The sequence below is a fragment of the Electrona antarctica genome (genome assembly GCF_951216825.1).
Source record: "Electrona antarctica genome assembly, chromosome: 10".
NCBI lineage: Eukaryota > Metazoa > Chordata > Actinopteri > Myctophiformes > Myctophidae > Electrona > Electrona antarctica.
Window position 1 is genome coordinate 22,101,041 of NC_136791.1, and position 25,469 is coordinate 22,126,509.

The following is a 25,469-nucleotide window of genomic DNA, read 5'->3' on the forward strand; positions in this document are numbered from 1 at the left end:
GCGCGCGTGCGTGCGTTGCGTGAACTTGTATTACAAGTAGAGTACAATTAGAGAAATGCACTTTGCGAGGAGGAGCATTTCCCTCAGCAGAGATATGTTTGTTCCATGGTTAAAAGGAGGTCAGGTTTAGGGGTTATGGCTAGATAATTACTTAAAGGTATTTAGGGGTAAAAGAGGCACCCTAATGAAGGCATTGTTGTTGCCGCAACACGAACACGTAGGTTTATTTTTTATTCTTGCCAAGCATTAGCCAGACTATTAAAGTAGTTTTCCACAAGAGTGCATAATGGTTTCCTCCCTTTTCTGTGTTAACACTTTCAGGGCTTTAGATTAATATATCCATTATAGGCTGCCAGGATTGTTTTATTACCTTTGGAGAATATGCCGAAGTATTTGCGCCTTTTGATCCATGAAAATCCGCCTGAAAATAGTTCCATGGCTTGTTGTCGAAGAGAAAAATATGCCACCGCCACGACCCGGAACTACAACAGGCAGCGAGGGCTACCATTCACTTGCATTGAACTCATTTTCCCAGAAGCCCTTGCAGCCCAGAGCACGGGTCGATTTCCGGTTTCATCGTCATCATAACGCGATTGTCTCGTCACCAGGTCCGAAACAAATCCGCTATTTATTTAAAATTATTACAAAACGGCGAATTAAACACATAAAACAAATAGCGGGTATAGCGTATTAAGCAGCATCAAAACATGGATAAATAGCGTGTAAAACGGGTTATGCAGCTAAACTGTATGGGTTTATTGTTTGGAGTTGAGCCTGATATATACCGGTAATTTATTATTACTCTAGTTGCACTCCGGTGACACATACTGTGCGTGCGTGCTTGGCTGCGTGCTTGGCTGCGTGCTTGCGTGCACACTTACAGAACAGGTCCTCATGTAATTGACTATACCGGTAGGTCGAGCACCTGTGGTCAGTGGTGTAAAGTAACTAAGTAATTCCCTCAAAATTAACATCTATTGCCGTGTTTTGATCTGCCTGTTGTCTCTCCTATGGTAACAACATCAAATACACCATGGAATTGTGGACAACGTCTTATCCAACAATAACAACATGTTCTTTAGTTTTGGGTCTCATCAGATGGTCGTCCGTGGCTCAAATGATGGGCCTTGATATGAAAAAGGTTGAAAACCCCTGGTTTAGGCTGATGCTAGGTTCTTGATCTACCTGTGAATCTACTAGATCGGGGGTTCTCAAACTTTTTCATGTCAAGGACCCCCAATTTGACACCAATTAGCCCGCGGACCCCCATTTGAAAAAGATATGCCAAGGATCACCATGAGAGAAGGCTCTAGCAGTGATTCTCAATGTGTTTCATTTCAAGGACCCTCAGTTTGACAGGCAGTAGTCTACGGACCCCCATTTAATGGCATTTCTATCTCTTGGACCCCCAATTTATATTGTAAAATCAATGTTAATTTGGGTCCATGTGGTTCCATTTGTACACTCTCAGAGTTACAGACCCATAAGGGTCCATTTAGTTCCCAACTATCATTAGCCGATCTACAAGTTGTAGATCGGCTATTTTCAGCAAGTATAAAATCAGCCATTTCGACGGCATCAAGGCCCACCAAAACACATTTTAGTCGACTAAATCACCTGTAGATTTTGTCGACTAAAATCTTATGATATTTAGTTGTCTAAAACTAGACTAACACTAAAACATTCCGGGTGACTAAAATGTGACAAACTAAGTGAAAACTATTCAAGAGACTAAAACTAACATAGAAATTAGCTGCCAAAAACAACACTGCTTGTGACAAATTGTACATAAATCTCCTCTCCTATTTTCAAAAGCAAGCATTTCAATATTTGGCCTCTTAAATGTGTTGAATTCTTGGCAATGATGACACAGATACAGTATAGCTTTGTTTATATAAAAGATCTTTCTTTCTTGGTGTGTGTGTGTGTGTGTGTGTGTGTGTGTGTGTGTGTGTGTGTGTGTGTGTGTGTGTGTGTGTGTGTGTGTGTGTGTGTGTGTGTGTGTGTGTGTGTGTGTGTGTGTGTGTGTGTGTGTGTGTGTGTGTGTGTGTGTGTGTGTGTGTGTGTGTGTGTGTTCAGGCTATCCATGGTGGGGCGGTTTAAGCGGCTCTTCCTGTGGTTGTTGGGTATTTACTTGGCCATCCCCTTCATCGTTAAACTGTGCCCGTCCATACAGGCCAAGCTGGTCTTCTTAAACTTTGGTGAGTATGTTTACCTTTCATATTAACTAAGTAGACGTAAGCATTCAGGTCAGTTCCCTTTCCCTCAAGCAGTATTTGTCATGGCCGGCGCTTGCAGAACTCCCTGTAGTATTCATATATGAAACCCTGTGCAGCGTGAGTGTTTAACATATTGAGTTTGATTTTGATGATGTTACAACTCGTATAGATTCTTATTTTTGTTGTTGTACTTGATTGAGTTTTAGACTATAGTATTATTCTATTCTAGTCAAGATAATAATTTAACTCAATGTGCCTGCCTGTGTGCGTGCGTGCGTGCATGTGTGTGTGCATGTGTGTGTGCACAGTGAGGATGCCCTACTTCATTGACCTGAAGAGGCCCCAGGACCTGGGGTTGAACCACACCTCTAACTTCTACCTGGAACCAGAGTACACCGTGAAGATAGGAGTGTGGTAAGATACTCTCACTCTCTCTGTCTCTGTGTATCTCTCTCTGTGTGTGTGTGTGTGTGTGTGTGTGTGTGTGTGTGTCTCTCTCTCTCTCTCTCTCTCTCATCTCTCTCTCTCTCTCTCTCTCTCTCTCTCTCTCTCTCTCTCTCTCTCTCTCTCTCTCTCTCTCTCTCTCTCTCTCTCTCTCTCTCAATTCAATTCAATTCAAAGGAGCTTTATTGGCATGAGAAAACATACGTTTACTTTGCCAAAGCAGAAGTGGAACAAGACAATCAAAATAAAACAATGTATTTACAAATAAATATTGGTTATAATCTCTCTCTCTCTCTCTCTCTCTGTCACACACACACACACACACACACACACACACAGGTCTACAAGCTCATGATGTGTCACAATGTAGATCTGCTACTTTGTGTTGTTAGGGTTATTAAACTAAATGTTATGCTGTGTGTGTGTGTGTGTGTGTGCGTGTGTGCGTGCGTGCGTGCAGGCACACGGTTCCAGCAATGATGTGGAAAGAGGCTCAGGGTAAAGACCAGCTGTGGTTCGAGTCCACTCTGAAATCACACCATCCCATAATACTCTATCTCCATGGAAACGCAGGCACCAGGTACACCAGCTCTTGTGTCTTGTATCAAATTACAATATTTACAAAACACACACATGCGTAGAACTCGGTGTGTGTGTGTGTGTGTGTGTGTGTGTGTGTGTGTGTGTGCGCGCGCGACATTGTGATACAAACCTGTCCTACTTGTAAATTGTCTCTACAGGGGTGGAGATCACAGAGTGCAACTGTACAAGGTAAACACACGCGCACACGCACGCACATACACACACGCACACACGTGCACGTGCGGCCGTGCACGCACACACACACACACACACACACACACACAAACACACAGACACACAATCCTCCAGTGACGTCATCCGAACGCATCACCTATCCCACTCTGTCCGATGGAAACCCCGTAAGTCTTAAAGTGTAAGACCACTTTCTGAGAGGTTTGGGTTGTTTTCTTACCTTCTTATGGGCAAACTAGTCCATTCCATGAGTCATTTCGCTCCGTTGTGTTGTTTATTAGCAATTTAAGAAATACAAAATAAATAAAAAAGTCGCTCATTGACTTCCATTGTAACGGGGAAACAGCTCTCAAAGTCACCCTTTTAGCACATAAACCAACGCAACAAAAGCTGATTCAGGAAAACTCAATGTCAATTTAGTCTTGTTTTGACTAATTTGTGTAGAAAGAAGATCCGAATCACCGACTGCTGTTCGCGTTGAGTAAAAAACGATCTGATTGGACCAAAACTGTACACCACTCCTGAAGCGTATTATTGGAATGCCGTTGAGCCACGACGGGGATATAAACAAATGGATTTGATTGTCGTCCGCTTGTCACTAATATAAAAATATACACAATGGACATGTTTGAGGGAGACACTTTAGAAGACACTTTAGAAGAAGTTTCTGTGTTTGGGACTGCTCGTATGCGAGGCTGCAGCTGGAGACTTGTTTACAAATGAAACCTCGCAAGATGTCCCCGCGAGAGTTGGGAACGCCGTAGTACTGCTTCAGTCTATCTCAGACTAAAATAGTAACTTTATAAATCTATCATAAAAGACGAAAATAAAACCGCATGAGTTTTCCTGATGTCATAAACTGTCAGAATCAGCTTTTGTTGCGTTGGTTTATGTGCTAAAAGAGTGACTTTGAGAGCTGTTTCCCTGTTAAGCGACTTTTTTTATTTCTTTTTTATTTCTTAAATTGCTAATAAACAACACAACAACACGAAATAACTCATGGAATGGACTAGTTTGCCCATAATAAGGTAAGAAAACAACCCAAACCTCTCAAAAGTGGTCTTACCCTTTAAAACGTATTAAAACCACGAATTAAACAATGAAACTCGTGAACGGGAGGGAAGCTTTTCAATTTACTCGGGGAAAACTCGTTAATGGGAGGGAACGTGTTAAGAAGTAAGATTACTTTATTTCATTTCACGATGGGAGGTGTGCAAAAACGGTGAAAATAGGCGATCATGGACTGTTTTCACCATATAATTATTATCGTTCAGTAATCGAGGCAAATGTTTTAACCCATTTAGACCTGAGACCAGATTCTAAATCATGACAGTTTTCTGAAAAACCTGTTTCTATGTCAGTGGTTCTCAACCTTTTTCATGCCAAGGACCTCCAGAATTATATGTATTTGGCCGCGGGCCCCCATCTGAAAGTATGTTGTTCCAGGGACCCCCCCCCCCCCCCCCACTGCAGAAGCAAAGATTTGAGTTAAAAACGTTCGCTCTGAAAGAATATACAACACAATGCTTAAAACACCAAAACACCCTGCCAAAACACCCTGCATGGGTTAAATAATGGTGATATTGATTTGAAGCGTTATCAGTGATCACCCACCAGCCCTAAAGTCTCTGTCTGTCTGTCTGTCTGTCTGTCTGTCTGTCTGTCTGTCTGTCTGTCTGTCTGTCTGTCTGTCTGTCTGTCTGTCTGTCTGTCTGTCTGTCTCTCTCTCTCTCTCTCAGGTGCTCAGTTCACTAGGCTACCATGTGGTGACATTTGATTACAGAGGTAGGTGGATGTTTCTGCAGTGTTGCACGGCTTGTTTTTGATAATTTTTGATTCTCTGGGAGTGCAGTTCAATCTGAAACGACGTTCAATCACAGTTATCCGGCTTTTCTCTCCATGACCATTTATTTAATTTTGATAGTTACAAAAACAACGAATTGCAGATGCTTCCCTGCCTCTTCTTGACTGTGTGTGTGTGTGTGTGTGTGTGTGTGTGTGTGTGTGTGTGTGTGTGTGTGTGTGTGTGTGTGTGTGTGTGTGTGTGTGTGTGTGTGTGTGTGTGTGCGCTTGCAGGTTGGGGGGACTCTGACGGCAGTCCTTCAGAGCAACTGATGACGTCAGACGCTCTGTTCCTCTACCTCTGGCTCAGAGAACAGACTGGGAACAAACCTGTGTACATCTGGGGGCACTCGCTGGGGACAGGGTACGTGCACGCACACTGACATGATGATAGCAACATTATACAACAGGTCGTTTCGAGGAAGCAATCTGATTGGTTGAAACAGCCTTCTAGCCGTGGTTCAAACAAGCACCACTCCACACCTAATCAAAACAAAGAATTCAGCTGCTCTGTTCTCCCAGAGCGCAGCAAACTCAGTGGCTAGGCTAGCTAGTTTCTTGGGACATTTGTGGTCATAGCGTTGCTTTCGGAACTCGCCCTGCGGGCTCGTTCCTGCAGCATCGCAGGCATGCATTAATGACGTTAAACCACCCCCTCTTGTGTAATATTGCTTAATTCTGGTGCGTGCGTGCGTGCGTGCGCGTGTGTGCGCACACACACACTGACATGATGATAGCAACATTCTGATATGATGCGAGAGTGTGGTCTAGCAGTGGTTGTCAAAGTGGGTGCCATGTGGCACTCTAGTGTGCAGTGACGCAAGTCCAGCTAGGGGTGTCTCAGAATACTTTGATAACATTTAGAATTCATCAATATCACTTCAGTTTGACCACTCAAACCAGGGCTACCAGTAGATCACAAAGGCTGTGCAGGTATACCACATGACATGTAGGCCTCGGTCCCAGCCTTACTCATCTGCGAAGAGAAAAGCCTGGTCACAACCTAAGACAGAGAGAAAAGCCTGGTCACAACCTAAGACAGAGAGAAAAGCCTGGTCACAACCTAAGACAGAGAGAAAAGCCTGGTCACAACCTAAGGCAGAGAGAAAAGCATGGTCACAACCTAAGGCAGAGAGATAAGCCTGGTCACGAGAGAAAAGCCTGGTTACAACGTAAGGCAGAGACGCTTTCAGCGGAAGACGTTGGTCCGGAACATCCGTCAGATGTATTTCCCCTGGATACGATATTTTTTCCAAACCAATCACAACACTTGTTTCATTCACGGAGAATGTAAACACCGCCAAAATCCCGCAACTTCCGCCCCAAACAAATGTTGCGGCCTTATACTGTATATGTTTCAATCGTTTCAATTGAAACGGGCCTTGAGCCTCCAGGTGCCTCGCAAAAAAAAGAAAATAAATAGTAGTAGTAGTAAGGTAGTAGTAGTAGTAGTAGCCTCATATTGTACGTCCACTTACCTAGTTGGCAGCAGCTAATAATCACTGCAGGTACTCGACCTGTCATGTCACATTGACCTGTGTTGTTTGGTTGTAATTGTTCCCACTTCCCAGTGTGTGCACTCACTGCATGCACTAGCAGCGCTGAGAGTTGCGATTGCATCATTGTATAGCCTATGCTGCCTTCCAGTTATACCTTAGTAAAAAATTGTTTAATCAGCTGCTTTTGTGTATTCTTTTTTTTTTTTTTTTAGATCTTGCCCAGCGTGCATGACATGGCCCTAAAAATATATATACCACAATAATAAAAAATAAACATCTGCCACTGGAAGACCCCATTTGACATCAAATGGGGCCTGTCAGCTCAAACCCACAATGCAATACTCCCCCCCCCCCCCCCCCCCCTCTATTTCCATTCCGAGTGTGTGTTTTTGAGTGGTGTAAACCATAGATATATATAAACTCTAGATAGCTCACCCGCGCTGTTGGCCAATGGAGAGCGACGTCGTTACGTGGCGGCCATCTTACCTCGGGACACATAATATTGTGTCTATGGGGCATGTACTCTTAAATGACCATAACTTGCTCAATTCTCAACCGATTTTCAAACGGGTTGGTTTGTTATAAACGTCAGAGACGTCCGCATACGTATATGATTTTATACGACGTTCATATAAAAAACATAAATTAAGCCGATAAGCGTCCTGAATCATAGCCACATTGACAACGTTTGTAATAAACAAACCCGTTTGTAAATCCGTCAAGATTTGAGCGAGTTATGACTGTTTCTGTTTGAGCTGCCATTGAACATACTGTACTGTAGCCCCGAAGTAAGATGGCTGCCGGGTGAACGACGTCAGAAACTCCGCCTTGAGCCATCTAGTGTTTATATATATCTATGGTGTAAACCACTCCTACGACTGGCTTTGTTAGTTTACATGTCTGTCTGTCTGTCTGTCTGTCTGTCTGTCTGTTCGTACCAAAAAATGAGCATGGTTGCTACGGTCACCCAGTTCACCCGGGTGTGATTTCATTACGTCAGACATTACGTCAGACCACAGCTGATCAGGCTATATAAGATCTTACACCACTCAGTTCACACGGGTGTGATTTTTTTTCCTATGTCCAGCTTTTGGTGTGTGTGTGTAAAAACTTTGTCCCAACAAAAACATGAAATGCCATTGACAATGCTGAGATACTGCCACTTTTCTAAAATGCAAAGTGTTTTGTTTTGCTTGTTTCTTTTCAGAGTGGCCACCAACCTGGTGAGACGACTCTGCGACAGAGGTAGGAAGACGCACGGGAAAGCACGAAAGTGCGCTCGCACGCAGTCCACACACACACACACACGCGCAGTCGCGCACACACACACTAGAGGTAGAGTATTAGCTCCTCACACCGGATAGCGGAGCGGTCTTGATACCGGAAGGTCGCCAGTTCGAATCAGCGGTCCGACACGTTAAAATTACCACCGCTGAAGTGCCCTTGAACAAGGCATTGAACCACTACGATGAAATGTGTTCTATGAGCAGGGCCTGGCTGGAAACAAGTTCTTGAGCTTAGCCCAGATACCCTGGGTAAATATAGTAATCATTTCATTTCATTTCATTTCAAAGACGCCGGGGAGAGATGCAATGAGATGTACATGGATTAAAGTTCTCAGTCGCCACGACTGATTTCTAGTCTTCTTTGGAGGCATGTCGCACAGCAAAAAGGAGATTGTCTATTTTCGGTTATTATTTTCGAGCATTTGACGTGGTGAAACTCGCAATATTTTCCGGAGCCTCTTCCATAAAATCTGTAATTCAACTTTCGGTTGAATATCTCGTATGAAAACAAAGGTTAAAGGAAAATTCCATGCTAGAAGGCTTTCTTCGTGAGCTCCATGCAAGTGGATGGAGCTCACAAAGTCTCGCGATAGACGAGACTCCACGCCTTACGGCTGGAACACAGCAACGGGATTACAATGTAGTATGGATGGATTTTCGAGCGATGGAAATGAGCGAATTAGCATCTGCACCAGATCGTATACAGAGTGGATGGACAACTGTTGATTGTGGACAGTTAGCAATTCACTGGATGCGCACAGCCCCTTTACCAAATGTAGTCCTTGAGTTTTAGGCTTGTAAATTTGCATGTCTATGCAAGCTTCCTAACTGCAGTTGTCTCAGCAATTTGTGAGATGTACAGACATCTGCAAATTACAGAACTGTACAAACCAAGCACCTGCAAGGAAGATTCAATGCCTACAGTTGAACATGACAAGGTTGTTTCTTGTTTCTCTACAACAGTCTGCACACACTGCCAGTATTTTTACTAATCTTTCAAGACCCACAGAATATTTTGTTCTGTGAATTCAGAAAGGTCTCCGAAATTATCATCATCTGATTAGCTTGGGGTAACGTTTCGGGTGAATTATAAAGAAATCGCAGGTCAATCCGTTAGCCATTTTCTAACTTCCGGTTAACAACCTGGGCTAATCTTTGCCTTAAAATAAGGACCTGACTGAAAAGGCCCTGGCAAGGGGAGAACAGACGGCAAAATACATTTGGCAGTAAATGAGACTGATATAATATAATATGAGATTATCGTGATAATATAAAATGAAAACTATTGAGCTTATTTGTTGTTTATTGGCTACAATTTTTTATTTTATATTCTACGTATTATTGAGATCAAGATCAACATAAAAGTCAAGGCCAAGATATGCCAGTTTTGTTAACATTTTGGATCGAAAATTACCGTGACATTGACCTTCGACCTTTGACCGAACTTGAATTGCTTCAGTCATCTCATAAATTAACTCGGCACCCCAGAAAACCTATACTTTGATAGCAGAATCATCCAAATCGGCCCATTAGTTGCCAAGTTATGCCATTCACTATGTACAATTTACAATTTACAATTTAGGCATTTAGCAGACGCTCTTAATCCAGAGCGACTTACAATAAGCAAGAACAAAAGCATGGGAATACATCACATATGTAAAAAGCATTTATCGCGAAACATGCGTAAGCTAAGAACGTGACTAGAACATATCTATATAATGACACTATACATATAAACTATAACTAGAACATATCTATATAATGACACTATACATATAAACTACACATATATGCTATACTATGCTGTACATATATACTATGAAGTGCTATGACTACTATACACTATATACTATGAAGTGCTATGACTACATACAATGCACTTATTGTGCTGTCTACATGACATGCTATAAGTCTGTTTCAAATGCTATATAAGTCTAAGAAGTGCTGTCTAAGGGGGGTAGGGTAAGTGCTATGGGCCATGATGGAGTCTGAAAAGGTGGGTTTTCAGACTACGGCGGAAGATCGGGAGTGATGCTGCAGTTCTGATTGCAACGGGAAGTGCATTCCACAGTTTTGGGGCCAGAAGGGAGAAGAGTTTGGGACGTGTGGAGCGTTGTCCCGGCGTTTTTAGTGAGGGTACTTCCAGCTTCCCTGCGTTGGCTGATCTGAGTGCGCGGGAGGGTTTGTACCAATTTCTTTCATAAGATACCAGATATAAGGGCTGAAAACAAGTAATCATCTGCCATTTTGAGATTGCTATCATATCATTTCATGAACTACAGAAATAGGCCTCTAGCCCAAGGACTATTATGGTGGCGTAGGGGAAATAGCCAATAATGCGTTTTTGCACAAAATGACACCTGGACCACTTTGGTGCGAACCTAACAACTGCAACGAAAGGTAAGAAAGCCTTCTAGCATGGACTTCTCCTTTAAAGCCTCAATCTGGTTGACAGCAGGGACAATATTACTGAAACATCCATCATTTGACATATTGTGTTGTGTTGATTGTTTAAGAATCGGCGTGTGGGGCGGCTCCTTTTTTGCTGTCTCACAAATCGCACATGTAGGATTTGCGATTTTATTTTATTGTGCGATTTTATGTTGCTTTAATCCATGGATGTAACGAGATGCAAACTGTGTGTGTGTTTTTATGAACTTCAGGAACGCCTCCAGATTCTCTCATCCTGGAGTCTCCATTCACCAACATCAGAGAGGAAGCAAAGAGCCACCCATTCTCTATGGTACACACGCACGCATGCACACACGTATGCACACTCACACACACGCACGCACGCATGCACACACGTATGCACACTCACACACACGCACGCATGCACGCTTGCTCAAACCAAGATAGAATCAACATGTGTTCCAAAACCAGGCCATAATCTTTAACGATTATATTTGGTTTCAGTATTTATTTATTTACGATGTATTTTCTTTATTATCGAGGAGTGCTAGGCTTTCCAATGCATATGTACAATGTATGAATGAATGAACCATTGTAAAGCGCTTTGAGCACTTGGAAAAGCGCTATAAAATGCAATTCATTATTATTATTATTATTATCATATGGCTTTTTCTGAAATTACATTATACGCCATCCAAGTCTATGGACCTTTAATGCTTGTTTAGAGCCTAATTATACATTTCCCGTCCCGGCCAACGTCTATGGCCAGAGACATGTAATGGCCAAAGTATTTTTGGAGAGTCCCCAGCCCAAATTATATTATATATATCCAATATAGCAATGATTAGAGCTCACAATATAGACCTTTAACTTAAAAAAAAAGATAAACCACAAAGCAATCAGTTACTAATCATGAGCAGTCTGGATGAACAACCAAACAAAGAGCTCGCTGCGTTTACATGGACACTATTCATTCATCGATTATTCATTCAGAATGGTAAATGGTGCATTTATATAGCGTCTTTCTCCAAGGCACTTTACCGAGAGTGTGCATTACATTCACCGAACAGAGATGCATACAAACAGAGAACAGAGATACATACCCAACTGTTTACACATGGAACCTGAATAAAAGTATCCCTCGTTCCTCATTCATTTACTTACATGACCAAAGCATTCATTCGGAATGTAACTTCGGTGCAAAGTGCACTAATACTAAGGGCAGAATAATGTATTCCAAACTCTCAGTACCGTTCAGATAATAAAGTGTTTATATAAATATATCCTGATTCAAACGGTATAAAACCTCCAAACGGGAATGAAAATGAATTAGGTATCGGACCGGACTGGAATATTCTATTCCAGTTCAGGTGTTTACATGAGCATTTGAGTTCTGAATGAGCGGCCATTCTGGATACAAGTGGAATATATATCAGTCCATTGTGACAACATTACAGTACTGTACATGCTGAAGTCTCTGCTGCCTGCCACACACTGATGCCCCCTGCTGGGTAGAAGTGGACACTACACACACACACACACACACAAACAAAAAACTCTTTCTGTGAAGCACTTTGAACTACACTTGTTGTCTGAATTGTGCTATATAAATAAAGATTGATGACACATGCACGCGCGCCACACGCACACATACCCTCACACACACATTCACAACTGTTTTTCCCCCCTTTATCGTGTGTGTGTGTGTGTGTGTGTGCGTGTGCGTGTGTGCGTGCGTGCGTGTGCGTAGGTGTACAGATATCTGCCGGGTTTTGATTGGTTCTTCCTGGATCCCATCACAGCCAGTGACATCCGCTTTGCCAGCGATGAGAAGTACGTCCTTCTGTTACCTTCCTATTGTCCTGTTACCATCCTATTGTCCTGTTAACTTTTGTTCTGTTACCTTCCTATTGTTGTGTTACCTTCCTATTCTGTTATCTTTCTATTGTTGTGTTACCTTCCTATTGTTCTGTTACCTTCATATTGTTCTGTTACCTTCCTATTGTTCTGTTACCTTCCTATTGTTCTGTTACCTTCCTATTATGTTACCTTCCTATTGTTCTGTTACCTTCATATTGTTCTGTTACCTTCCTATTGTTGTTACCTTCCTATGGTTGTGTTACCTTCCTATTGTTCTGTTACCTTCCTATTGTTGTGTTACCTTCCTATTGTTCTATTACCTTCCTATTGTTCTGTTACCTTCCTATTGTTCGACCTAATATATGTTTATTCAACCAATTAACACCGGGGTCAAACAGAGTCAGGGTGCTGCTATTGTGCGCGTTGGCTCACTGGAAACACTCTGCTACACCAGTGTCCTTTTTGTGTGTGTTCCAAATGGGCCCGTACGTGTGTGTAACTCTGAGAGTGTACAAATGAAACCAATAAATGGACCCGTAAGGGTACACTCCCAGAGTTATGGGGGTCCTTGAAATTAAAACGTTTGAGAACCACTGCACACTAAATGGAACAGAGTCTTAATTAGTATCATCGGTAACACCTGTGAAGGAAGTAGGGAAGGGGGCCGGAAGTAGGAAGAGTTATCATGTGTGCATAGAGCCCATTGGTTAATTCATATTCATATTGAACTTGACTCTCTGCCTGTCCTCTCTCTCTGCCTGTCCTCTCTCTCTGCCTGTCCTCTCTCTCTGCCTGTCCTCTCTCTCTGCCTCTCTCTCTTTCTCTCTCTGCCTCTCTCTGCCTGTCCTCTCTCTCTGCCTGTCCTCTCTCTCTGCCTCTTTCTCTCTCTGCCTCTCTCTGCCTGTCTGTCTCTCAGTGTGAACCACATCACCTGTCCGGTTCTCATCCTGCATGCGGAGGATGACAGCGTGGTTCCGTTTCACCTGGGGAAGAAGGTACTAAAACACATCTGTTCATACACCTGACACACCTGGTTCATGATGACTAGAGTAAAGGGGGAAGAAGGTACTAAAACACACCTGTTCATACACCTGACACACCTGGTTCATGATGACTAGAGTAAAGGGGGAAGAAGGTACTAAAACACACCTGTTCATACACCTGACACACCTGGTTCATGATGACTAGAGTAAAGGGGGTAGAAGGTACTAAAACACACCTGTTCATACACCTGACACACATGGGTCACGATGACTAGAGTAAAATACAAATTTCTTTTCCTACATTGAAGAAGAAATATATATTTCAAAAGATTTTTTTTTGTATATAATCTTTGTAAAACAAACAAACAAATCTTGAAATTCCATGAATAAAAAATAAGCGTACGTGAAGCGTTGCGTTGTGCGCTTGCTATGTTTTAACATTTTTTTTTAAATCTTGAAAGCGATTTTGAATTACAACAAAAAACTACCGATTGAAACTACTGATGTCTACATCAGTAGTTTTGTTTTGTTTTTGAAGCTCTTGCTAGTGAAATGATCGATTATTTATATGGAGAAATGCCGTCATTTAACACGCATCTCAATGGGTGAGAAGGACAGCTTGCCATGTCTCCTCTCGTAGTAACTGTTGCTAACACCAAGGACCTCTCTCTCTTGGGGTATTCCTGACCCCTGACCTCTGTTCTTCCTGCAGCTGTACAACGTGGCGTCCCAGTCTAAGAGCCTGAGCGGTCAGAAGGTCCAGTTTGTTCCCTTCTCCTCGTCTCTGGCCTACAAGCACAAGTTCATCTACAGGAGCCCAGAGCTGCCACACATCCTCAGGTACGCACGCACGCACGCACACACACACACACGCACACACACACACACACACACACACACACACACACACACACACACACACACACACACACACACACACACACACACACACACACACACACACACACAGTTTTTATAGTATGGTTTGTTGATTACTTTTAATGCAGTAATGGTCTTTTTTTTAGGTATTAAAAAGTCCTAAAATTGTCACTTCACCAGTGTTTATTTTGACAGCAAATTTTTATGCAGTTTTAGTAATAGTGGTTTGAATAAAATTCCATTTAGCTTTGGTCATATTTAGTCAACTAACTCTACAGTTGATTTAGTCGATTACAATGTAGATCTTGGGCCTTAGTGGCGTCACAATGGCTGATTGCACACATTGCACACATAGCTGTGTGCAAATAGACGAAGAAATGCCGAAAATAGACGATCTACATACGAGCTTGTGTTGTAAGCCTGTAGATCTGCTATTTTCGGGCTGCGACACACGCACACAACCATGGAGACTCATTTCTACTGGATCTGGTCTCTGCTAGGGATGGAGCTCGATAATTGATACCTGAAAAAAACCTGATAACAAGCTTATTAAGTACCCGGTATCGATCAATAAGCTTTGGCCTTATCAAGCCTGTTATCGAGCATAGCGGCCCATGACGTCATGTTTAAACAATCAAGAGTTCAAGACAAGAGGCGATCAAGAAATAAATCTAATCACCCATGCTGGCACAAACATGTCAGTCTAAAAGTGTATTGATACCTGCCAACCAGCGCTGTCCTGGTAAACAAAATTATGCTTTTAAAGTGACGGCACACATATTAACCAGTTAACAATTTATTTAATATTATTTTATTGGTAAAAAGGTCAATTGCCTTCCGTCTGTTGAAAAGTAAAAGTAAATGCAATACAGTGGGGACATGAATAACAAGACATTTAAAAGATCAATTAAAAGATCAATAAAAAGAGTGTAGAAGTGGGTCTTGAGCTGTGCTTTAAAATTGTCTACAGAGGCTGCCTGTCGAAGGTACAGTGGGAGTTTGTTCCACGCCGTCGGCCCGTAGAAGCAGAAAGCTGCTTCACCGTAGTTTTTTAATTGCCATTTTTTAAGGCAAAGCGAGCAGGCCAGCAGTGGTTTGGAACATATTTGTACGTAGGTAGGAAGGTGCGAGACCATTGAGAGCTTTATAAACAAGTACAATTATTTTAAAATCGATCCTAAAAACAACCGGAAGCCAATGCAGTGAAGCTAAAACTGGAGTAATATGTTCGCTCATCTTAGTTTTAGTTAAAACTCTGGCTGCTGCATTTTGGACAAGTTGAAATCTGTCAGTTCTTAGGCAGTCCAGAAAAAAGTGCATTGCAGTAATCAAGCCGAGAAAAAACAAAGGCGTGGATCAGCGTTTTTGCATCGTCCAATGACAAATAGGCTCTGATTCGTGCAATATTTCTAAGGTGAAAAGGGCAGTCTTGGTAACATGATTAATGTGTGAATTCAAATTATGAGATTATGAGAACTTCTGTCTCATTTAGCTTGAAGGCCCTAGTGAAAGTTACTAGTTCTGATCAGAAATTATTGTCTCCTGTCTTTCCACAAAATAATAGCAAATGCTCGATAGTGGGCTCGATAAGGTGCTCCTTAAGAATATATATGAACGAGCTCCATCCCTACCTAGTCTCTACTAGTCCCTACCTAACATTGTAGTCTAGTTTTTATGTGTTGGACGAAATAGACCAGTATAGTTTTAGTTTAGTTTTCATCAGTGAAAACGGGCAGTCCACGAACATTTATCGTCATAGTTTAATAAGTTATCACGGACACACAGATACGCGCACACACATACGCAGTATGCGCGCACGGACACGCGCATGCATGCAGTGATGACAGGGGTCACGGCCAAATGTGTCCGTGGCAAAGACTTGGTCTTGTCTGTGGCTAATTTTTGATTTGGTTTTACACACCATTATTATTATTATATTGATTATTATTTTGATCATATAATGAAAAGGGTATCTTTGAAAGACAAAGAAGAGCACACTGTCAGACACTTAAACCTTCAACAGGACAGACAATGTCTGTCTATAGACGTCTAAAGACCTCTATATGCGTATATTGACGTCTATAGACGTCTACATTTTTCAGAATGAACAAAATTATTATAATTTTTTAATACAGAATGAGATCATATCGACATCGGTAATATCGGTTATCGGCCATAGCGGCAATTAATTATATCGGATATCAGTATTGGCCAAAATGTCTCATCGGCACATCCCTGGTCTATAGACATCTATAGACGTCTATAGACAGACATTGTCTGTCCTGATGAAGATTTAACCCATTTTGGGCGGGAACCCCTTTTGGTGTTTTAACTAAGCATTATGTTATACTTTAGCTATTGAAAAATAGCAGATCTACAAGCTCATAGCGCGCCACCGAGTGGCGCGCTATGAACTTGTAGGTCTGCTATTTTTGAAAAATCGTAAAAATGTGGCACAAATCTTTGAATATATATTCTTTCAGAAGACTTTTTTATTTATTTCGATGTCAGGTCTAAATGGGTTAAGCGACCGAAACATCGACCTAATAAAGAGCAACATTTTTGTCAAGTGTCTGACAGTGTGCGGGACCTCTTCTTTGTCTTTCAATCAAAGATACCCTTTTCATTATATACTCCCTACGCACCTGTCACCAGCCTTTTGAGGTGTGCATCGGCCTTTTGCTATAGACTTATTTTGATCATAACACCCACTTACTGAATGTCAAGTCTCCAGGTTTTCCTCAGAATATGTATGACAATTATTTACTACGACTCTATGGCACATTAGGAGTCCATTGGTACTAGTGGTTCTCAAATGTTTTATTTGCAAAGACCCCCTTAACGCTGAGAGTGTTCGAATGGAACCAAATGGACCCGCATTCGAACACTCTCAGAGTTACAGTCCTGTTATGGTCATTCAGGGCTATCTATTCATGTGTTTCTGGTAATATTTTTTTGTCCACTCATTTTGTAAAGCCAACATGACGACGAGCCCTGGCTGGGTGATGATGTAACACTGTGTGTGTGTTGTTGTTGTCTTCCAGTGACTTCCTGGGCAAGGATCACCCTCACCCATAGACTGACAGCCAGGGGAGCCAATCAGGAACCACTCTACACAAGCGTGTGTGTGCACGCACGCACACACACACACACATGCACGCACGCACGCACACACACACCATGCATTGTTGCACACAGTGGGTCTCATTTGTGTATTTTGTAAATAATGACGTACGTTTCCTGGTGAAATGGAACAGACTGAACGCGTTTGATGGAGACATTGTGGATGGTTTGGTCACTGGGACTAAAGGTGCTGTAAAGTTATATTCATGGGTCAAAACCAAAACCTTATCGGTAGGAATGTCCCGATCACGTTTTTTTTATTCCGATTCTGATCATTTCATTTTGAGCATCTGCCGTTACAGATTTTTCCCGATCCGTTATTTATATATTTTTTATAGAACACGTTTATGCCATATCACAATAGTACAATATCCCAAATCACAGACAATATCCAGTCTAATATCATGATATGGATATCATTTTGATATTAGTAGGGATGTCCCGATCACGTTTTTTGGCTCCCGATCCGATTCCGATCATTTGAAAATGACAACCCTAAAAGGGACAACCCTACTTTTTGGTAACACTTGCTATGCATCCCACCATGCCTATGAAGCATTATAAACTTACTTATAATGTGTTTGAATCGGATTATAAAGATCTAATATTGTGGGTGCTTGTTCAGGAGTCTCCTTTTTCCCCAGGTGGGTTGCTGACTAACCATTCCAGCAGGCTCTTTCTGCCTGGTTCCACCTTGTTTTTTTGGAAAAAAACTAAAAACATCAAGTTTAAAATAAGAATTTAATGCACAGAATATCAATACGAAGCAACTGAAAAACATGTTATTTCAATGGTAGTGGATGGAGAGAAAGGATTTTTGTCCAACCACGAAACGCCAACCAATGGATGCGAAGAAGGGCACAGCCATGGGCGGATGCCAACCAATGGGTGCGAAGAGGGGCACAGCCATGGGCGGGACTTGACAACGGGTGAATTTCTTCCAATCTGGAGAAATATCCCATTTATCAGCTACAGTTTTGGAGTTCCACTTTTGTCTGCTATTTTTATTTTATTTTTTATTTTTTATGAAATAGCTGGAGAGAGACGGGGAGACTCCTGTTATTAAACAAACACTGTATATGGCAATTATTACTATCGCAATATATGAGCAGTAACGGTCCATAATTGCCTCTCCGAAAAGGCCTAGCTGTCCTTATTCATAATTTATACATTATGGATAATTAGTGTGGACTTAGACTGTTATTCGTCTCAACTGCTCATATAATAATAATATATAATAGAATAATGTAATTTATAATGTAATATAGAGCTATTTAACACTTATTCTAACAAAAACTATTTTCCCTTACTTTTAACAAGTGCAATGAAAGTCGAAGTTCGATGATGATAGCCCAATTCAGCCGTGTCGAACATGGCCGTCGCATGACGGAGCATAAATGACTTATGTTCTTGATTAATGAAGCCCATTGTGTACACACGCACACACACACACGCGCACACACGCATGCACACATACACATTACGCACACAGCTTTCTGAGGTGCTGTTTTGCGTCTCAAAGATGAAGCAAAGGATCTGAACTTTTACAAAGCGGACCCCATTCCTTTACCTTAGCATTCATTCCTACAGGACATGGGATGGTCGCCCGGACAACAGTCTGTGCACTGTGACTGGTTAACACGGTAACCAGGACGATGGGTCTGGAATATTATGCACTAAACCTCAACACAACGTTTTTAAAAGAAAAAAAGAAGGACCTTAATGCAAAAGAAAACACCTTTTGGATTTATTGTGTTTTTTCAACCTTTTGATGGTTTCTGTATCTGGGGGCCCGGTTGACCTCTGACTAGAGGGAAGGCATTTTGAACGATCAATGATGAATCGATCGGAGTCGGCGGAGCAATGAACTCTGGGAAGTGGAGTTTGGACTGGAGTGGCACTGTACATTTGTTTGAGTGTGTGAAGGGAGACGATGTGACGAATTGTGTGTGCGTGTGTGGTTTTAAATTCACGATTTGCAATGTAGGCATTTAGCAAACTGTTTCCAACAATTTGTATGGGTCGGGAGTAAATATCTCTTTTTTACGTTTCCAACATTTAAAAAACAAATATATATATATAAATATAGAATTTCAAAAGATTTAAAAACGTTTAAACAAATCAATTGAAAACAAGTATTTATGAATAAAATATGAAAAATATGCATTGATAAATAATGAAAAAATGAATGAAAAAAGTAAGTAAATGAAGATCTACAAGCTGGCAACACGGCTCCTGTAATGTAAACGAGATGCACGATATACTAATCGGTAGCGTATCGGAATCGGCCATACAAATACCATATCGGTATCGGATTGGTCTAAAAATATTGCAGATTATTTTCACCGATATTGATGACGCAGTAATAATGTGACCATCAATGGCTAAATGCTACATTTCATTTGTGTACTCCTAACTCATCTCATTGAGTAGTTATTCAGTAGTGAAAACAGACACTTGGAACAAGAGTATATTCATTGATCGAATACTGTATTAACAGGCTATAGGGCCTAGGCTTGTTTCCATTGTGGTCCTCTGTATAATATCGGAATCGGTCAGAATTGGTATCGGCAGATATGAGTGACCCTGCAAATAATCGGAGATCGGATATCGGTCATAATTTCATAATCGTGCAACCCTATTGTAAACGGTTTGGATCGTGCAAAGCACGGCACATCATCTAGAACGGTGGTTTTCAACCCTTTTCATGTCAAGGACCTCCAAATTGATACCTGTTATCCCACGGATAACAGGTATCCAGTTTGACATGCATTAGTCTACGGACCCCCATTTAATGGCATTTCCATCTTTGGAACCACAATTTATAATGTAAAATCAATGCTAATTTAACTCGGAGAGTGTACAAATGGAACCAAATGGACCCCTTAGGGTCCATTTGTACACTCTCTGAGTTACAGACCCATAAGGGTCCATTTGGTTCCTAACTATCATTTAGGTGCGGACCCCCTGTAACTCCCTCAACCCTAGGGGTCCCCGGACCCCATTTTGGGAACCAAGAACAGTCGTTTTCAACCCTTTTCATATCAAGGCCCATTATTGAGCCACGGACCACCATTTGATGACATTTAGCCTCAATATTTTGATATCGTTGTAAATGATTTTTCCACAATTCTATGCTGTATTGATGCTGGTACCGTAAGGAGAGATAACAAGCAAACGTTGATCAAAATAAGGATTCTTCTACATTCTCTAATAGTGTAGACTTGTAAATTAAGTAATGCAGATGTTTAGCAATAATTTAACTCTTGAGAGCGTAACATGAAACCAAATGAATAGGTCAGGGTCCATTTGGTTAACAACTCTCCGTCATTTAGCTGCATGTAGACCACCTGGAACCCCCTCAAGGACCACTGGTGGTCCCCGGACCACTGGTTGAAAACCACTGATCTAGAATGTCAGCGGAAATGAAGTGGAACTTTTAAAACAAACGTGTATTTATTTTCTGTCTTTTAGTTTTAAAGCGATCGTGACATAATTGTAATTTTTATTTATTTTTTTGTTAATATGTTTTCTGAGCTCAATTGCACCCAAAATACCTGAACTTTTAACATTCAGTAGATTTTCTGTGGTCTGGGGTTTTCTGGCTCAAACAAGTTTCCTGTGGACTGTGAGGTAAGAGTCCACAAATCCCATATATATGACATAACAATTTGCCAGCAGATGTCACTGTTGAGGCCTGTTTGCTCAATAAAAAATAATTGGCGACCGCGCTGGACCGTTTCAGCTGTGATCACTGACCATGTATCTAGAGTGCACCCCTGAAATGCTTCCGTGTTCCCGGAAGTGCGTCAATTTTGTCGGTCTCGCTTCTAAAAGAGGCCGCATAGGGCTAAAACCGTGGCGTTCTGAACTTCTGAGCCATTTAGTGGCGGCAGGGAAGCCGCTTCACCACAGTTCAGAAACCTGTACACCAGTGACATCATCGCTATGCAGATTTTTTTTAATATATTTAGATTTTTGTTATTGTGAGAACGATGGCTTCCATTATCGCAATGCAACTTTTCAGGACTATAGAAAGCCTTCAGTTTCTATTGGCTTCCAAAACCTTTCAAAAGGACGTAGGCCTACAGCTTAAAATAAAATCCAATCACAAGCTCACGACACGTTGTGATGCGCCGCGATGTGCGCTCGTTTAGCCAGGGATGTCACAATTACGACTCTTGATTGTCAAACAAACAATTGCGATTAACGATATAATTGTGTTTTTGGCATTCTGTTTGGCTTTTAGTCTTCATAATCAAAAATTGCACAGGGCAGATATGACATTTAACTTACAAAGAACTGACTGAAATATTGAAAAAGGAAAAACAGCAGTGACCCGTTATAAGCTTTTCTTTTACTTTTCTTTTTTTTTTAAATGTATGAACGTTTTTTCAACTTGGAAACGATAATGACGATCATGGTCTACTTGTAGTGTGTCTATTGTTTGTTTTTGTTTTTTTGTATTTGACGCTCTGGACGTCGGGACCTTCTGCTCTTAAAGGGACAATTCACCCTTTTTGCAAAAAAAAATATGTTAATGACGTTTAGAAGATTTAGAACACTTTCTTGGGGGTCTTTATGTGTGTAATATGTGGTTTTAGATATTTTAGATGTTAGCAGTGAGCCCAGTGTCTCTGATGTCATGGACACTGGGCTCACTTACTTCCTGGACTACATGTTGTCTCAGTAAGACAGCCCTCCCCCTATCCACAAGGAGGAGCAGTGCACCAAAGCATTATGGTAATTGCAGTCTAGGAAGTAAGTGAGCCCAGTGTCCATGACATCAGAGACACTGGGCTAACTGCTAAAATCTAAAATATCTAAAACCACAAATTACACCCAAAGTCCCCAAGTGTTATAAATCTTCTAAATGTCATTAACATATATTTTCTTGCAAAAAGGGTGAAGTGTCCCTTTAATTGTTACACTGAAGTTGTGCTAACAAAAATGGAAAACAAAGAGACACTTTTGTTTTGCATGCTCTAAAGGTCACACAGGCAGGTCACGATGAGTGGAGTTGAGCAGTGGTGGAAAAGGTATCTCAGTGCAAATGTAACCAAATGGACCTGCAAATGTAACCAAATGGACCTGCAAATGTACAAATAAACACAGAGGAGGTAACTGTTGTACCATATCATGTATGGAAAGTGTGGAAAGTGACAACAAATCAACTCATGAGCCTGGATTGCTTTTCGTCGCACGTTGCATGTGGCGCAGATAACATTATACGATGTAGCCTACAATATCACAGCGGATGAGATGCGTTGAATCAGTTCTGTACCGTGGTAAGAAGCACAAATCAGGCAACAGTAAGCTATAGGGTGACTATATATTATGTATCTGATTCTGTGTGTTGTGTTTGCGGGGAGAAAATCATCTTTATTATAGTCTATCTATTATTTATTAATGTGTTCGGCTTATAGTTGAATGTCCCTTAAATAGAAAGTCAGGAAATGACTTTAATATTTAGGCTACATTCTAGTGATTCTAGTCTTACCAGCTATATAGTTTAATAGTTAATTAAATTCCGAGGAGCCGATGGACAAAAACCTGTCCCTGGACAGCCTCTGCACAGCATAAAGGACTTGTAGCCCAATTGCCAACCAGGCAGTCTGTATAAGCCGAAAGCCGTACAACACAAATGTTGTGTCAAACCATGTGACTTCCATTGGAAATGCATTGGGGCAAGATGTAAACAAACCCTTTCATACATGCATCAATGTTGTATGCTAGATGCGAAGGTGTGAGTCAGGCCTAAGAGTCTCCAACGTTCAATGTGACTTCCATGTTGTGGAAGGCATAGTTACTAGTTACTTTGTAGAGTTTGATTATTATTACAAAACATACAAATTAACGCTTAATTTGAAAATAGCCGATCTACAAGTTCCTGCAGGACTCCAGGATCCTGTAGGATCCAGGACTGTTGGCAGCCCTGGCCATTTCACAAGTTTCCAAATGTATAAATAAAATGCTTTGAAAATAGCAGATCTACAAGTTCACAACACGTCACTTTGCGACATATGTTGTGAGCTTGTAGATCAGCTATTTTCAAATCGCCTATATATGCATAGGGCTGAACTTGTTACTTTAGATGCCAGGGGGCTCAGGGAGTTCACTTTCTGTTTCTGACCCTCCATCTGTGTCTGAGTCTCACTCACACACACAACACACACAAGCGCACGCACGCACAGCTCACACAGCAAGCTTAGTATACACGATTACACACATAGAGAATATGTATTGTACAGTATTGGACACATGACCTGACCAAATGATATGAGACAAGGACTAAGGACAAGAGCAGAATAACAAACGCATCTCGATCGTATCATTGTGCACAGGTGTCAGTCTGATCTGATATAGTATATTGATGGTCATCGTATCCAAGGATATCAATTATGCTAACGCAGATGCAGTGATTCAATACATGTAGGCTACTGTATACAGGGTCAAGCAGATACAGGGCATAGTTCTCTCTTTCCAAAAATATATTCCTCAAAAATGATTAAAATAAATTCCAATTTGGAAGCACATTTCAGGAAAATAATTTGAGCACAATGCTTTCTTTTGACAAGTTAATACATCTACGTGAGACTAGTCTATAGATCGATATGTGCCAGTGATAATATCTTGCCAGGTAAATTCTGTTATAAATAGTAATACATAATATCAAAGTCCTTATATAATGTTAAAATTGAGACCTGAATAACCCCCCCCCCCCACAACTCTCAGTTAAAAGTTCCAGTGTTCCTGTCTTTCTCTCAGAGGCCTTCCACACGAGAACGGCTCAGACAGCGTCACAGAGCAATGGACCTACGACAACAAAAATTAAGACGTTTATCTTGGTTTTGTTGTGCAGCTTCTTTATTTCTGCTGTCGCTCCTTCTGTCGCTTCGGGCACTTCACAAGGTAGAAAGTTTATCTCCATATTAAACTATACAGTAATATTTTTTTGTTTTGTTATGTTTTTTCCCAGAAACTATAGTCTGTCACAGGTTGTTTGTTACAGAGCTGACCAGGTGTGTTTGTGTGTTTAGGAATACTCCAATTCTCTGCTCAAGGACACATCTGGAGCTGGCCCGGCTGGCAAGAATACGAGGCTGCTCGGCGACGTCTTGCCCTAGCCTGGTTAATAAACCAGACCGAATCAGCCGTTGGCAAAAAAAAGTTGCCTGACAGTGTTGTGTGATATTAGTCTGGCTTATTAGCCAGGCTAGTCTTGCCATACTCTATGGTCTTGCCCCACAGCGACTGGCTCCGCTGGCGCGGCTGGCTCGAAGGTCACGGCTGGCCCATGCACGACTGGCCCAGCTATACCCACCGCAGCATTGATGATGTCGAACCGAACGTTGGAAACGCTTTCAACAAAGAGACAGTTATGCTATGCAATTTTCTGTACTTTTACTTATATACTCCACTACATCTCAGAGGCAAATGTACTTTTACTCCACTACAAATATTTTCGTTAATAGTTACTTTGTAGATTTGTATTGTTATTACAAAACACATATTAACCACTTTAGCCCTATATATATTTTTGGACATGTGAAAATAGCCGATCTACAAGCTCACAATTGTATAGTGATGCATTGTGAGGTTGTAGATCTGCTATTTCCAAAATATTTTTATACAATTATTATTACATTTGGCACACTTAACTGAGTTAACTCAAGTAAATTTGGAATTCGGGACTCTTATTTGTAACGGAGTATTTCTACATTGCAGTAATGATACTTTTACTTAAGTAAAAAAATGAGTAGCCTACTTTTTCCACAACTGGAAGTATCAATAGGCCTACTGCAATATAGAAATACTCTGTTACAAGTAAAAGTCTGCATTCAAAATTTACTTAAGTAAAAGTACAAAATGTAGCCTAATTAAAGAGTAGAAAGTACTCATTGTGCAGAATGTTTTCAAATGTTTAAACATCTTTTGAAAATAGCCGATCTTCAAGCTCACAATGCGTCACATTGCAATGCCTTGTGATTGATTGATTGATTGAAGAATTTATTAACAGTTTGCAGAATTACAGTACATTTCAAGCACAAACTCAATACAAAAGCTGTTAACTGTGAGTGGACGACCCAATTAAGCATTACACTTGTTTCCAATAGGGTCCACCATGTTCAAATCATCAAAACATTT

At 41.2% G+C, this 25,469-nt stretch overlaps 1 protein-coding gene across 2 annotated transcripts in view; it reads left to right on the forward strand.

Annotated features, from left to right (window-relative positions):
• LOC306931214 (lysophosphatidylserine lipase ABHD12-like) overlaps positions 1 to 18,533 on the forward strand; it is a 41,678-nt gene extending 23,145 nt beyond the window's left edge. For both annotated transcript variants that reach the window (XM_079512472.1, XM_079512473.1), the window contains 12 exons: positions 2,080 to 2,201; positions 2,528 to 2,633; positions 3,124 to 3,243; positions 3,404 to 3,434; positions 5,177 to 5,222; positions 5,514 to 5,643; positions 7,986 to 8,023; positions 10,728 to 10,807; positions 12,227 to 12,309; positions 13,253 to 13,331; positions 14,032 to 14,159; positions 17,243 to 18,533. In XM_079512472.1, coding sequence (XP_079368598.1) covers positions 2,080 to 2,201; positions 2,528 to 2,633; positions 3,124 to 3,243; positions 3,404 to 3,434; positions 5,177 to 5,222; positions 5,514 to 5,643; positions 7,986 to 8,023; positions 10,728 to 10,807; positions 12,227 to 12,309; positions 13,253 to 13,331; positions 14,032 to 14,159; positions 17,243 to 17,276 — 997 coding nt within the window. In that variant the 3' untranslated portion in view covers positions 17,277 to 18,533. The remainder of the gene's footprint in view (positions 1 to 2,079; positions 2,202 to 2,527; positions 2,634 to 3,123; positions 3,244 to 3,403; positions 3,435 to 5,176; positions 5,223 to 5,513; positions 5,644 to 7,985; positions 8,024 to 10,727; positions 10,808 to 12,226; positions 12,310 to 13,252; positions 13,332 to 14,031; positions 14,160 to 17,242) is intronic.
• Positions 18,534 to 25,469: the final 6,936 nt, after the last annotated feature.